Source organism: Juglans regia, chromosome 1, assembly GCF_001411555.2.
Source record: "Juglans regia cultivar Chandler chromosome 1, Walnut 2.0, whole genome shotgun sequence".
Lineage (NCBI taxonomy): Eukaryota > Viridiplantae > Streptophyta > Magnoliopsida > Fagales > Juglandaceae > Juglans > Juglans regia.
Window position 1 is genome coordinate 4006390 of NC_049901.1, and position 16474 is coordinate 4022863.

General features: G+C 35.7%; 3 protein-coding genes and 1 pseudogene across 3 annotated transcripts; 1 reads left to right on the forward strand and 3 right to left on the reverse strand.

Moving 5' to 3' along the window:
• The first annotated feature begins 289 nt into the window (after window positions 1–289).
• Window positions 290–2772, forward strand: LOC109008918 (succinate dehydrogenase [ubiquinone] iron-sulfur subunit 2, mitochondrial-like). The gene is made up of 2 exons (XM_018989202.2): window positions 290–1024; window positions 2382–2772. Exons 1-2 carry the CDS (start codon window positions 378–380, stop codon window positions 2557–2559), a joined length of 825 nt encoding a protein of 274 aa, XP_018844747.2. The 5' UTR covers window positions 290–377; the 3' UTR covers window positions 2560–2772.
• A 993-nt stretch (window positions 2773–3765) lies between these two features.
• LOC109008919 (ATP synthase mitochondrial F1 complex assembly factor 2-like) lies at window positions 3766–6451 on the reverse strand. The gene is made up of 4 exons (XM_018989203.2): window positions 5845–6451; window positions 5052–5226; window positions 4218–4495; window positions 3766–4065 (listed from the first exon to the last, which is right to left on the reverse strand). Exons 1-4 carry the CDS (start codon window positions 6313–6315, stop codon window positions 3958–3960), a joined length of 1032 nt encoding a protein of 343 aa, XP_018844748.2. The 5' UTR covers window positions 6316–6451; the 3' UTR covers window positions 3766–3957.
• Window positions 6452–7355: 904 nt separating this feature from the next.
• Window positions 7356–11037, reverse strand: LOC109008920 (annotated as a pseudogene).
• A 664-nt stretch (window positions 11038–11701) lies between these two features.
• On the reverse strand, window positions 11702–15873 carry LOC109008922 (cystinosin homolog). Its single transcript, XM_018989206.2, has 8 exons — window positions 15653–15873; window positions 15411–15543; window positions 14408–14497; window positions 14159–14283; window positions 13376–13418; window positions 12572–12689; window positions 12414–12463; window positions 11702–12115 (listed from the first exon to the last, which is right to left on the reverse strand). The coding sequence occupies exons 1-8, from the start codon at window positions 15769–15771 to the stop codon at window positions 11966–11968; spliced, it is 828 nt and encodes a 275-aa protein (XP_018844751.1). The 5' UTR covers window positions 15772–15873; the 3' UTR covers window positions 11702–11965.
• Between the last annotated feature and the right edge of the window lie 601 nt (window positions 15874–16474).

Here is a 16474-nt window from a genome sequence, read left to right on the forward strand (position 1 = left end):
TCTTGATATTGGATTATTGAAGTAGAAACGTTCATTTGCAATTCTTTTTCAAAGCTTTTTCTTCTTCTTTTTACTAAATTAATTTTTTTTAAAATTTATTAAATTAATTAAATTTTTTTACTTATCATTTATATAGTACGAATTTAATACAAATAAATAAATAAATAAAAATTACCATCTAGCAGTAAATACTGGGATGCCGCAAAATTTATGTTTTTTATTTTTTTAATTCTCTTTCGTATTTTTTAATATTTTTAGAAAGATGTGTCGTGTGGTGCTTGATAGTGATGAGTGCGTTATTAGATTTCGTACTTTATCCCAGACGACCAGCCTATCAGAGAGTTCATTTCTCCGTCTCCCTTGGTCGGAAGACAGTAATGGCGACGGGTCTGTTCAGGAGAACAATCTCTAGGGTGTCCGCATCAAGATTCGTGTGGGTCCGGGCCCACGCGAGCGAGGCCGAGGCGCAGCAGGTGGAGGCTCGCGCCTCCACGACTCTCAAGACCTTCTCCATCTACCGGTGGAACCCGGACAGCCCGTCGAAGCCCGAGCTCCAGGACTACCAAATTGACCTGAAGGAGTGCGGGCCCATGGTCCTCGACGCCCTCATCAAGATCAAGAACGAGGTCGACCCCACCCTGACGTACCGACGCTCGTGCCGGGAGGGCATCTGCGGTTCCTGCGCGATGAACATCGACGGCTGCAACGGCCTCGCTTGCCTCACCAAGATCCCGTCATCCGGGTCGGCGACGACGATCACGCCACTGCCACACATGTTTGTGATTAAGGACCTGGTGGTCGACATGACCAACTTCTACAATCAGTACAAAAGCATCGAGCCCTGGCTTAAGAGGAAGACTCCACCCGTGAAAGGCAAGGAGATTTTGCAGAGCAAGAAGGATAGGGCCAAGCTGGATGGGATGTACGAGTGCATTCTCTGCGCCTGCTGCAGTACATCCTGCCCCAGTTATTGGTGGAACCCCGAGTCTTATCTTGGCCCCGCCGCTTTGCTCCACGCTAATCGGTACTGTTTTAATTTAATGTACGAGATTTTGTTACTAGTTATTGGTGGAACCCCGAGTCTTGTTGAATGTGATTGGCTTAGAACTTCTTCTTTTTATATAGGTCTTGGCTTAGAACTTCTTAGAAGGAAAATTAGGTAATGTTATGAAGGAAAATGTTGTTTTCATCTTGCATATTGTGAAAATATAGTTTTTAGCCTATGTTGTGGCGTAAGTTATATGCTTCATATAAAAACATAGAATTTTTGCTTCCCTGTCTTAAAAGAGTTGTTTATATCTTCTAGAAAATCTAGATAACTCTACCATATGGTGAATGGGAGATCTAACATTGCTTGAGAGCTACATGTTCTTGTGGTTTATAATGATGACAAGGAATTTTGTTTGTGGCCTTGACTAGTCTTTTTGAGTATATCTATAGGATAATGCTTAATCCACATATGAAGGCCATCGAAAGCAGCCACCGATTCTTTTTTTTTACTTAGTAATTAAGGAAGTAGTTTTAAATGATGTTGTGAATTTTAAAAAATATATATATATATTATGGCTTTGACTTTTCTTCTGGTGGTTACAAATGGTATTAGATAGTCTCAGTCAATTTCAGCCAGAGATAGAAGTCATGCCACATATAATGGAATGTTTGATGTGGACGTCAGTGATTTAAGAAGTGAGATTGTGATATAGAATCGCACATTGCATGGGAGAAACAAATTGTTATGATGTATAATGATTACAGGGGATTCTAATTGTATCATTGACTAGTTTGTTAGAGTATAAGCCAAAATGTAGTTTGAACTTTTCCTGGGTTGTTTCACTTTCTTGGGAGGCTCTTAGTTTGATTCCGTATTAAGAGTTCTTGTGGATTACCTGATAACAATTCTTATGGGTGGGATCGCGTCACGAGTTTACAAGGTTTACTCTATAGGGTTGGGTCCAAAGGACCCTGCGTCTGTGAGGTTGCATGTCACAAAAAAATGTGGTATTCATGGTTAGAGTGACACCGAGTCAGAAATACTTAATATTGTCTTGGCTACCAAGTACCTTCTTGAAAAGCCTTCAATTCCAATAGGGGTATACGCACAATGACGATATAGTTAAAAACTATACTCGCTAAATCCATTTTCTTTTACTTTTTAGGATCATTATCTCAGCAGGTTACTAGGAACAATATCTTAATCTACACCTAGAGAAATGGAATTGTTGTGTTGCCTTAAAGGTGCGGATTGATCATAGTTTCAAATCTTGTTATGTCTGTATCTTTATGTGCTCATCCTAGAATCTATCTTTATCAAAAGCATTGGCCTGCTTGTAAGTAATATGGTAGTTCTTAAGATTCTTGTGTCTTGGTTGTACATGCTGCAGGTGGATAAGTGATAGCCGTGATGAATATACGGCCGAACGGCTGGAGGCTATAAATGACGAGTTCAAGCTCTACCGCTGCCATACCATACTCAACTGTGCCCGTGCCTGTCCGAAGGGCTTGAACCCTGGAAAGCAGATCATTCATATCAAGCAGCTCCAACTATCTGGTGGCGCTTGAGTTTCTAGGTTCATGTAGTATTGCATGCAGATGTGAATTTGACCAGTTATTATGGTATAGTTTTGGTGATCCAGGCACAGACAGCTGTGTATTGAGTTAATAATGTGAAGAATCGAATGTGTTGTTACCTATCCCCTTTGTACCCACAAAATTTGAATTCAAGTATGGTCTTTCTTTGCTATTTATAAATAAAAATGTTACTAGAACTTCGTGGGTATCTGGAGTTGTGATGAGATGAACTTTTTGTTTTACATGAGGTATCATTCCATAAAGAGTCTTGTTGTGTCCCACAATACCGGGTTTAAGGAAAATATAGATGATAATAACTTGTAGTTCACGAGCATAAACTAATCTCCTCATACTTTTGTCCTGAGATCATTTGATATTCCTTCAACAATTTCTAAAAAAAAAAATAATATATAGTATTGTAACCCACGATTACACTGTGATCTTAGTATATGTTTATAGACTACTTTTTTTTTTTTTATAAGTATGCTGATAGACAAAAACACATAGTTTCCAAGTCACATCAAATGATCAGTTTCCTCTTCTCCTAACCCCAAAGAGGTCTATATAAGCAGGTTATATGAGAAAACTTCACCTACAGTGCAGCTAACCTTAGATATTAAGCACATTGGTTAGATCATGAAGAGGATGAAGTTGTTGGCAGTAGCAGGGTTTTTGGTTTTCCTGGTCTCCATTGAGGTTAGGACAAATCTTGTTCAAGGAAGCACTCGACTTTCACTTGTCTCCGACTCTCCAAACCTTGAACCATTCCAGTACGTTACTGTAACAGGTGATGCAACTGAACTTGCACTTCTCATTGGCTTTTAAGCTCAGTTCCGAAAAATTTATATAGATAGGACAGGAAGAGCCGCTATATTCATTCACTTAATATGGCTAAAACTTTCTGAGATCTTGCAAAATAGAGAGGGAGTACTGTAACATTGGACTGTCTTTTATAGGATGCAACAATGACTGCGATACAGCATGTTGTAACTGTGATATCAGGAAACAGCCACCACTATGCGTGCAATGCTGCCAAGAATAGCCTTGACATGAAGGTGTGCTTTTAGGCACTCGGTCTGGTTCTGCAGGTAAGCATTTTTTTCTGCACTTCTTGTGATCTAGAATGGGGATCTTGTGTAATTGTTTGGAAAGTTGTACTTTCAATTCTCCAATGGCCAGAGGCCCAGAAGAATACAATTGCACAAGGAATTCTCTCTGTTATTTAGAAGAATGGTGAGATTACAATGTCATTTATTTCAGCCACCACAACAAAATCTCTGAGCATTACATGCCCTAAGTTGTCAAGATTTACAACAAACAAGGAACTGAAACTAGCTTAAAAGATGGCTCTTAAAACATTAATGGACAAAGTAAAAAGTGTAGGGGGGGTTATATCCTCCTAGAAAGACCAAGAAATACAGCAGCAGAAGAGATTTGTACCCTAAGATCGGCAATATCCAGATCATGTCCACCTTCAACAAGACCCCACCTGTCCATCTGCACAGACATAAGAAAGAGCAATTATACTTAGGAAGAGAAAGTCACGGGCTACATCCTAATGTCATTAAGTGTTCATTTCTGCATGGATGCAAGACAGAGAGAAGGGAAGGTGGGGGAGATGGGAGTAATCCAATGTAAGCGATGAAAACCTGCAAATCTTCTTCAAGTCTAATCAATTCAATCGCTTCCTCAATTTGCAATTTCCCACGAGAGATTCCAACTGCAATAATCAAAGAATGTGCTGCAGCTGCAATAGCATCAATTGCTGCCAATTCACAGTCATCTGTTTTCTTCAGAAGGTTATCTATGGCCTTTATGAGACCATCTTCCTGCTTCCCACCAAAAAAGCTGGTGTAGACGATAGGCTTAAAGCCAAATTCAGACTCTACCCAACCAAGTAAAGGATCGATTTTCTGCACTTGAGATTCTACAAAAAATAAAAATAAAAATTAGTAAGGCACCATAGGCTACATTATTTAACACATAAGAAGATCCATGTCCACAGTCCAGTAAAAAGACCGTATGCTTACACATACACATAAAGCATTATATATATATATATATATTTTTTATAAGTACACATAAAGCATTATATTATACCTAGCTATTGCAAAATTTACTTTAAAAGGACTCAAACTGCTAGAAAGAAATGCAGTTTTCTAGAATGGGCACTGATGACATACTACAGAATTTCCTTTTTCTTTTTCGGATAGGTGACATACTAGAGAATTTCCTAAAAGAAACTTCTTAGACTTTTAGCAACATGAAGCTCCTTTCCTGAGAGAGAGGTAGAATCATCCAAGTATTCTTAACAATCTGGATAAATCAGTCTATGAAGACCAGGAAACATAACTACACAAAGTGATAAAAATCCATTGGCAACAACTCACTATAGCCTTGGCACTATTCATTGAAGAAGTATCGCTCTAAATCAAATACACATTATAATTTAAATCAAGGAGTGAATAAGTACGATTACATACCATAGACGCCACGTGTCAGATCATTATCTTCCGGTGCTCGACAGAAGACCAAATCTTGGTTAAATTTCTTCAACAAATATTCAATAATCTTTGCTCGGTTGAGTGGAACTCTTTCCAGTGCAGTACAAGCAAGTCTCATTAGAGGCATTGTGAAGGGTCTGATCCCATCTATTTGCTACAAGCAAGAAAAAGTATGAAAAAACCAATGTCTAAGCAAAAGAAAGCATAGTAGCCCTGAAAAAATAAAGAAAAAGAGTGAATTTCAAAATCATTTAAGTCATTGTAAATCCTTCATTTTTTTTATCAAATTCAAAGAATTCGTCCCCATTCATCTCATAAACAAGTTTAAAACTGAGCATAACTTTTCCGACGGAGATAATGAGTAATGATATACACATAATACATTTCACAACAATGTTATAAGATGATGGTATATTTGGATCTTACTTTTATAAGATGTTTTACGAAAATGTCTCTAGTTTAAAATATAGTTGTTTAAAGTGTTGTAAAAAATGTTTGCGCGGGAAATACTTCTAAGGTGATTTAAAGAGTAGTCAGATACCGTGAAAATGTAGACAAAAAAGTCCATTTCAGTCTTTTCAGATAAGATAGCAGTACAACAATCCAAGCTTTAGCACGAAAAAGGATGACAACCCATTCAAGTTTAAGCAAGTCCAAAAATAGCCACAAAAGTATTCGATAGTCGATACAAATAACATACAGAACCGAAGTAAATTTTAAAAAAATGATGTAATATAAAAAGAAAATTACATAATTTTAGCGCACCACGAACCTGGTATTCCCACTCAGCAGCAATGGCCTTAGCGAGAGGCAATGTAGGGAGCTTGAGGGGCCTCTTGGAGGGCGTCTTAAGCGTCCGATAATCAAGCATTACCGTCCACCCAATACCACCATCGGCTTCTCTTAACTTCACGTCCTTGTAGAACCTCCTCCCCACTGTGGACCCTGTCACGAAGGACATCGGCATCGTTACAGAAGACGCCGTCTCGGGCTTCGAGCTCGGCGCCTTGACGTAAATTCTGTCATCTCTGTCGCTTTTGTTGGTGTTGTTATTGCTATTGCCATCTTCTTGACCTTCGGGTGAGAACGTGAAGGAAGAAGAAGGGTCGTCAAATTGAGGGTCATCGGCGGTGGCGATGGAGCTGGTGAAGAAACGCGTGTGGGACTGGGATGAGAGTGGTGTGAGAAATTTGGGGTTCCTTTTGAGATAGTTTAGGGTTTGCTTTACAAGTGAATTGGCCATTTATTGAGAATTTCCTCTGGATTTTTGTTTCGGAGCTTGTTGGAAACGTGTTCGTTCCAAGCCCGCTAGGGTTTTGACTGTTTTTTTTTTTTTTCAGAGGAATTTGGATCATTTGGATTTTGGACTCTCGAAGATGCTTGTGCCTGTTTAGATACTAATGTTCAATAGAGTGCTCTAACACCCTCTTTGAAAAAAGGAAAAATCCATAATTAATTCAAAAAAAAATCCATAATTAAAAAATAATTATTATTAAATATAATCATGAATTATATAAATACCAATGACACACATTAATATAAGGTAAAATTTATTATTAAAAAATTAATTTTTTATTTAAATCTCATATTTATTTATTTTTTTTAAAAAAAAATATAAAACTTGCATTCTATATATAGAGGTTTGATGTGCATCAGCCGGAAACTGCAGCACATCTTACGGAAATTTTTTTTTTTTTCACTAATGCGTTGAGTGTGCTGAGGCTGCCGGCTGATGCACATATTTTTTCTTATATATAACAGTCTTCTCTCTTAAAAAAATAATTTTTTAATGTATATCCCAAATTTACTTTTTTTTTTTAAAAAAAAAAACCCCTAAAACCGTGTTTCTCATTTTTTTTGGTCGATTAGATTTTTAGATCGAATTTAAAAAAAAAAAACAAAAATCTATAAATTACACTTGCTTTCTATTTTTATCTTACTAAAATGAAATGATAAAAAATAATTCAAAGATAATAAAAAAAAATCCCATTTTATATAGTAAAATAGGAATGCAGTTTATAGCATGACTCGTATTGATGATTAGATCTTAATACAAGAAATTATAAAAAAATGATAATTTAAAGGAACAAACAAACAATTTAGCAAAATTCATACACCTTTTCCTCTTTTCCTTTCCGAGTTTTGTTATATACAAGCAAGTTTGCGTACTAATCTGCAAACTAATGTTGTTGCCTTCATATTCTAAATTTAAATTAGTATTGTTTTCAATAAAATCTACTTTCTGACCAATCACATTGAAGGGGTGCACGTATTAGTACGCATAAACGCTTACACCTCGATTTTTTCTTTCCACATAACAGCACAAGCTATTCTTTCGTATTCATTTCATTATTTGTAAAATCAAGTGTTTCTTTTGAGGGAGAAAAAACACAGAACCCCACTAAATTCAAGTGACTTTTACATTGAGTAGAGCAAAGTTTATGCATATTCATTCAGACTCTCGGCTGTCAACAGATAAAACAAGTGGCTCTCTACTTTCCTCGATGGATTTAGGGGAGACTTGGGGTTCCTTGTGAGGATAGAGCACAAAACGTTGACACATGAATATAATGTCAAAGATTATGGACACCTGCAACAACACATTTCATCAAATATTTTCAAATAATAATAATAGAAAAAAAAAAAATACAGATGCAGGCAACCACAATATATTCTATACCAGGCATAACAACATTTTTCCCATGTTCCCACGAAAGTTCACCCAAGAACCTGGTCAAAGGCAGCAAGTTAGTGATATATCATGCACAGGGGATAAATTTAGATGGCAAGATCTATAGTTGGGGAAGAAAGTACCTTGATCAGTAGATTGCACAGCCATTTGCATCAAATTTTTCACCCCTCCACAAAAATCCAGCAAAATGTAACCAATGCTGAATCCTTCCGTGTTCTTTCTCGCAAAATTCATAAACACCTACTTTTCACAAAAAAGAAGAAGAAGAAGAAAGTTATTAATACATGTTGATGACCACTTCAGTTGTAACTTCCAGAATAAAGTTTGTACAGCTTCATAAATGGTTAAGCGATTGCAAAAATTCTTTTTTTCACCATTCCATGGGGTGAAGGCAATTGAGACGACAACAATTGGTGAAACTTCCCTCTATTACCAATTAATTGGAGGTAAACAGTTTTTGGAGCACATCAAAGCCATGCATGTCAGAAAGCTATCTCACTTCAGCATGTAAATTTGCATGTCATTATCTAGTATATGATAAGAGAAGCATATATTTCAAAAACCAAGCCCAATGCTATTCTACACATCAATGCCCCAACATCGACCCTCCTGTCCCGATACATTCTTTTAATGTCAGTGCCTGTATGGACTTTCCATGTACAAGGAAATTGTCAGATCGCACTGACCAGCATGGCCAAAAGATTAATCCTTTCAGCATCTCCTTAAATAATACAAAACGACTAAAAGGGGTAACAAATCTGACCTGAGGAATATATTTGATGACTGTCATGAAAACTTGAATTGAGCTGCAAAAGAATTGAGTTCATAGAAAGTTAGAAGGAAACAATATCCTAGTCAAACTCAGTTCTTTTGAAGTTAACTAAAGAGATAAAATTTGAGAAGATTCTGTTAGATAGGCATATGGGAAAAAACACTTTGTTCAGTAATCTGCACCACTACATATCACAAGCAACATATATTACAGTAAATGCAAATTGTATATTTTTACTTGTAATCCCTCCTTTTGTCTCCATTTTTTGTGGGAAGAGTTTGCAATGTTACTAGCACAGGGGAAGAAAGGTTATCCTACATTGCCTATTTTTATCAGTAAGGATACAAAAGCCTCTTTTCATCAGTAAGGATGCAAAATAAATGCCCCCTTAAATTGAATACAAGCAATGAATGCAATCAAGGTATACAGATAGCAATTATCTGCCCCAATATTTGCTGAAAATAGGACATTTCATTTTGCAGTGTATGGGGGCCCATTAATTTCAACCTAAGCAGCTTAATGATCGCTGTCAGTGTGAAATCCCTATAACCAAGTGACAAGGACACCTTTATCAAGTGCCCCTAAGTTAATCCATATCATCATGCCAAATTTCCAGAAACTCAGCAAAAAGCCAAATTTAAGATTGTCCACTTTCACTAGATTAGTTGGCCTGCCAAGATGGCCTTCACACCAGTGTAAAGAGAAAAGTTTCACAAGGATAGGAGTCTAGAGTTTCTTTAACTTTCCAACACATGGGCTTCAGCAATTTTCACAAACTCTAAAAGACAACAGATTATATACATTGTCATTATTAGAGAAAAGCTAAGCATTAAGAACCAAACAGGGAATAACCATATCTTATTATCTTATACAGAGTGAAAAGCATTTTATTGCCCAGAACTTTACAGCAGCAAAACTAGTACCGGAGACTATATAAACAAATGCAAGTAAGATAGCAAAAGTAAAAGTGAAGGCCTCTACACCACACACCATCCACATGGCATAATTTGATATGTAAGATTCAAATTTTAAAATTTATCTTCCAAATCAAATCATGTCATGTGGATGGTGTGTGGTGTAGAAGGCTTAGAATATATTTATTCTTATGGTAAGAGTAACGCTATTCTGAGTCAAATTAGAATAGATTACCTCAGTGTAGAACTATACCCTTTTTTCCGTAACTAATGTAGAATTATACTTAATGCAGGCTTTGTGGTAATGGAATATATCCTGCTGATGTCGAAAAGCAAACTTAGAAAAAAATCACTTCACATCTAATGCTCATCTAATAGGAATGACCATGTTGCAGTCACTATTGCCATTCATAAAGATGAAATTCAAGGGGAAGAAAAAACAGAAATACAATATCTTATTTGAAGATGGAGATTAGCCAAAGCCAGGAACGGCTTGGCAAAGCTATGAAAAAACAAACAGCAGCAAACAACCATACAGCGGATACGATTGCAATGGTTATCTTGGAAACCTTCTGACCTCCGCGCTGTAGGAAACCATCAAAAGAGGTCAAATGAAAACACTCAATATCTGATAAGAGTACTAAAATAAAGATCTACAGGTGGAAGAAGATATATATGGTCAGACGAGTAAACCACATACTTCATAGATTGCAATCTGGAGCAAGATAATTGATGTCACAAGAACAGCGTGGATAGAGAAAGAAACATCATTTGCAGCCACAGGTATCATCTGCAGTAATTAGAATAACAACAAAACAAATGAAGGGTTATAATTTATGTACTAAACGTTAAAAAAACCAAAAATAGAGCGCTCAACCTTTAACACGCAGAAATGAAGTTAAACCATTCAGATTCTACATACTGCCAATTTCAAATATTGCCTTGATCTTAACTTGCACTCTATTTTCTAAAACCAAACAAAAAATTACCTGAAGTCCTGAACAATAGAAAAAAGCAACTAAAGTGCCCATATCATCGATCCTATCATATTTCAAGCGATTATCTTCACCTAAAGAAAATTTTGAAAAACATACAAAATTAAATGAATAAATTATTTTTTGTTCTTTTCTTTTCTTCTACGAGAAAGCACCAACCTGTCCATAGCCGTATTTTTCGAAGTATTGCTTCTGAATAGCGGAGCTAAAGTAGAGGGACGCGTTGTGTATCAGATAAGACGTGTGCTTCGTTAAGTTCAGTATTACGAAGTCGAAGCTCAACCCCACCACACTATGTTCACATCCCAACACAAAAAAAAATCAGCCAATCAGAATATAAAAAAAAAAAAAACCGTAGAAATGAAATCCAGGCCGAGAAAGAAGATGATAGGAAGTCATTTGCGTTGCAGGAACTACGCAACTTTTCCTACGGAAATTAGAGATGACTTGCGGGTAGTAGCACAAAGTCCACGACAAGAAAGCAGTCCATCCCAGAACCTGGTACGTGATTTCCAGCGGAACTGAATTCCACGAAGCCATATCTCTATTCGACGGTGAGAGTGACCGACGAATTTACTTTTTGTTCTACATTTTTCCGAGGACACACTGTCCTATGCAGTGTCCTCGAACAATTATATATATATATATATATATATCCCTGTACACGTCATCTCCATTCATTTTGCTGCTTGCGTGACCCATACGTGGTAATGCAATGTCTTTTCCTTACAGTTTTATTATATTTTAGTTAATAAAAAATAAAAATTTTATATGCATATTTTTTGTATATTCTATTAATAGAATTGGTTCTGTTATTTTTTTAATATAAAATAATTATTTTAATTAATTACATTTATATAATACATAAAAAATATATAAAAATAATTATATATAACAGTACTCATAAACGCTTAACACCATCTCAACAGATCCGGGCTGGTTGGATTTATTATCTAAAACCTTTTAATCATTAATTAAAATTTACTACAATTATAAAAGAAAATAAAACATAAATACCTTTTCATATTAAATGATTGTGTATTTAATGCATTAATATATGAGTTTGCAAGTAAATTCTCTCAAATAATCACATGCGAATGGTACGAATACCATCGTGAGTTATTATGAACAAACACAATTATATCCATAACTCCACAGCTACTTCTGTTCCACAGCTACTTCTGTGTTTTTTCTCAGGTTAATACATAAAAAAATTAAAAAAAAAAAGAAGAAGAAATGCTTCGGCAACAAAATAATTTCACAAAAATAAATTCACAAATTAACATAATTTGATGTAATCCGTCAAATTATAAAATAAATGTAACGTATTACACGAAGATACATCAATTTCTAGTTTATTTTTATAAAACTTTGTAGCACTTCTAAAAAAAAAAAAAGTAGAAGAAAAGTTAGAACCATGCTTGACTAGTTTTGTTGCATTACAAGTTTCTGCCTGTACTGCCACCTTTGGCATAAAGCCATTTGTTTCAAACTTTTTACATGATGGACGATGTAGAGCTTTACACATTTTCTGATTGTGGCTGATCATCAGAAGACTTAACAAGCGGTTCTCTGTTTTCCTCAATGAGTTTGGGAGAGACTTGGGCTTTTTTCTCAGGATAGAGAATATAATGTTGACACATGAAAATGATGTCAAAGAATATAGATACCTGCAACAGCATATTTCACCCAAGTTTCCATGATAAACAAAGAAAAAAGTCAAAATACTTGTTGATGCATGGAATAATGGTTTCAATGACCAGTGAAATATCAATAACACTTAAAATCGTACTTAAATGATTAATTATGAAGTTAAAACAAAAAGGAAATTAACAAGAAAAAGAACAGCAAAGTTATATGCACATGTATTATGGTAAAAACATGAGAAATGCAAGAACATTGGTAGATATCATTTGCATAAGGCAAAGAAGGTCATAGTAAATCAAAGAAGTGGAGAATATTCTATACCAGAGACAGCAACGTCTTCCCTATGTTTCCATAAAAGTTCACCCAAGAACCTGGAAAAAATACAAGTTAAAAACCTCTTACGCTTTTTTTTTCGCGAGGGGGAAGGGGGAGGATAAATTTAGATGGTAAGATCTATGGTTCAGGAAGAAATAATAAACCTTGATCTACAGATTGCACAACCATCTGTGCATAATTTGTCACCCCTCCAAAAAAATCAAGTAGAATGTTGCCAATGCTAAATCCATCTGTGCTCTTTCTTGCAAAGTTCATAAATGCCTGTATTTCATAACAAATCCATTAGTACAACATTGATGGCCACTCAAACTCTTACTTTAAGTACATGGGTCACAATGCCATCACAAAATATTAAGCAATTAAAAGCATATTTCTCGTGATCTTATGAGGCAAAGATGATTAAAACACCTAAGATAATTATCAAAAAAAAAAAAACTCTTATTGCCAACTGAGCAAAAGTGAACTACTTGGAGCATATCCAAGCCTTGGGTGTCAGGAACTATCTCACTTCAGCTTATTTATGAGTGCCACGTTATGACAATAGAAGCATGTATTACAACCACCAAAACCCAATTCCATTTTCCGATTGGTGGTCCAACTTACCCAAGTGCTATGATGGCAAGTAAAATAAATGAGAAAAGTCAACTTTTAGAGGATCGTCCAAACACCCTAACTTTTACAAATGTTATAAGCTTAAGGTATGATCCTAAGTGAAATACGATGAACAAAGCCAAATTTTAGATGCTTGTCCGAATAACCTTCTATCCTAGTTATTTTCTTTTCCCATGCAACCCCAAGAATAATCAAGTAATTGAAGTTCCAATATATTATGGCTACAAAAGAATGAAAGCAATGTCTGTGCAGGAGCCTGGCTAGTCAAATAGAAGATAATTATTGGGCTGCATCTATCAGTATAACCAAAAGATAAAGTAATTCATGTATCTGACCTGGGGAATATACTTGATAACTGTCATAAAAACTTGAATTGAGCTGCAAGATAATTGAATTCATAGAAAGTTAGGAAATTTAAAATCGGGTCTAGGCATCATTAAAAAGTATAATAGCAGTCAAAGACAACACTTTTATGGTGAAGTGAACAGAGAGGTTTAAGCAAGTTTCTGAAAGATAGACATGAGGGGAAAAAATTTGCATCGTGTTCTGCACCATTATATAGGGTAAATGGTGTAATAACGGCACACAACTGTCAATTTACAAAAACACTTATTGCAACCCCTCCTACTATCTTTGTTTTCTATTTCTTTTTTTGTGTGCAGAGGGAGGGGAGGGGTAGGAAGTCTTGGGAATGCTTTTAGACAGAGGAGAAAGGCAACAACCCCAGAATGACCCATTCTTTCAGATAAGTAAACAGAAGTGCCGCTTGAAAAAAAAAAAAAACAATGAAAGGAATCAGGGTACAAGGATTTGAAATATCAGCCACCATATTTGCCCAAAATAGGACACCTCACCGTACAATTTTTGGGGTCAGTACTTTCAACCTAAGCAGGTTTGTCATCACTGTCTTAATGGCAATCTCACTCTTCCTTATGGCTAAGCCATAACTTAGAAAGCTCATTGATGATAAATTTCAACGAAGAACCATACTTGATAAGTCAAAGAGGTAATCCAAGATATTATGCAGATGTGAAAGATTAAGCATAACTTGTCAACTGGTAATGCCATTCACACAAGGTTAAAATTCAAGGCATAAGAACATAAAGAGAACAACTTACTTAAAGATGGTGATCAGCCAAAGCCAAGAATGAGTTGGCAGAGATATGAAAAAACAAACAGCAGCAAATAACCACACAACAGAGACAATCGCAATAGCTATCTTGGAAACCTTCTGACTTCCACGCTGTACATAACCATCAAGAAAGGCAAAATTAAATACTCCACTCTCTAAGCATTATTAAGATAGAGATCTGCCACCCATAAGATAAAGAAAGCATGAACTCAGGGAAAAAGAGTGAACCACCTACATCATATATTACAATTTGGAACAAGGTAATTGCTGTCAAAAGAACAGCATGGATAGAGAAAGCAACGTCATTTGCAGCCACGGGAATCATCTGCAATAATTTAAAATGACAACAAAACAAATCAAGGGTTAGTATAAAAAAATAAATAAATAAAGGGTTAATAGTGTATGTGTTAGAATTTAAACAATTAGATTTACCTCTCTCTTTTCAGAATTTAAGCTTTTGGACCAATGTGTGATTTGGCATTATATTAGAGCAGAAGTCATGAGCTCAAACCTAACTCCCCCTTTGAGCCCCCATTTAATTAAGTAATTTATGTGTTAGGCCCACTTATTAAACGGGTCTATCCCACATATGAGGAGTGTTAAAATTTAAATGATTAGCTTTACTCTCTCACTTCCTCCCATCATCTTAAACTTTTAAGATACATATTGATTCAATGGTATGCAAAGAACACAAAAACCAACTCGAGCACTCATTCTTTAACATGCACAAATTAAGTTGACAGTGCAGATTATAGACACCGGAAATTTTAAATGTTGCCTTGCTCACTTGTACATGTGTCTCTCAAAACCAAGATAAAGAAATAACCGAGACTATTGACAGACGTAACTCTATTCCCCGTACCATCCTACCCCACCCCCACTTCCGCGACCAAAATAAAAACTGCTGGTAGAAAGTCTAATCTAGGCTAATGTCTTCTGCAGTAGCCAGCAAATAAACACACCACATTCTTGATGACAATGGCTCACCCAGAAATGGGATTTTGATATTCATTACTTCAAGTTCACCACTTCAACGCCTCTGTCGACATCATATGTAACACGACCACAGCAATATGTAAATTGGGTATTGTTAACGTCGTGTTTTATACGCCTTTGGCTTATGAGTGAGTGGGAAATCCTATAATCCTAAACTCAACAAAATTATTTACTCTTAATTGAAAACTAAAAATAAGTTGTTTTTTTTTTTTTTTTGGCGTTCGTAGTGAGAAAGCACGAACCTGCCCATAGCCGTATTCTTCATAGTACTGCTTCTGAATAGCAGTGCTGAAGTAGAGGCATGTGTTGTATATGAGATACGAAGAGTGCTTCGTCAAATTGAGCAGCACGAAATCGAAGTTCAACCCCACCACACTACGTTCACGTCCCCAAAACGGAAAAGATTTAACAAAAATGAAAACCCGTGGAAATGAAATCCAGGCCGAGCAAAAGTATGATGGGAAATTTTTGTTGGGAGGAATACCTTTTCCTGTGGAAATTCAAGATGACCTGCGGGTAGAAACTGATGGACCATGATAGGAAAGCCGTCCATCCCAGAACCTCATAAGTGATCTCCAGCGGAATTGAATTCCACGAAGCCATTTCTCGATCGCTCTCTCGGAGAGGAAGCCGTATGAACGTTATTGTTAATAAAGGAATCCTTTTTCCTAACGTTCAGAGTCAGAACTGAAGACCATGTCCTGTCCCAAGCGATGAAAGGGCAGTCTTTTTCTTGTACACAGTTAACTGATATCTGAACCGTCCGATATGTGTGTGATGTGGTGGGCCCGGTTATGAAGTTGACGGCCCTTGAATTTTACGCCTTAACGAGCATTTCTCTCTACAATTTTTTGTTTTTACTCTGAAACTTAAATATGACTATGACTATATCAAATGTGTCTGTTGTTATATTTTTATTTTTTTAATAATTAAGAAAATGATTATTAATAAATTTTTATTTTTATTTATTTTTTTGATAATTAAGAATATTTTAAAAATACATATAAAGAAAAATAAAAAACTCATTTACACTAATGCACATACTTGAAATGCACATTTAGTATGTACCGTAACATTGTCCATTATGATATTTTATTTATATTTATAGACCAAATACTTAAATAAAATAAATTATAGATATCTTTTTTACGAGTCTTGTTAGATACAAGCGGTTTGACACACCAAACAGCGTACCGTGTTAACATAACCTTTTTTATTGAAAGAAAAAATAAAAGAAAAAAAATTTTGAGAGAAAAATAAGGTCTTCTATATTATAAAAATTATTTTTATCTTCAATTCACAACGT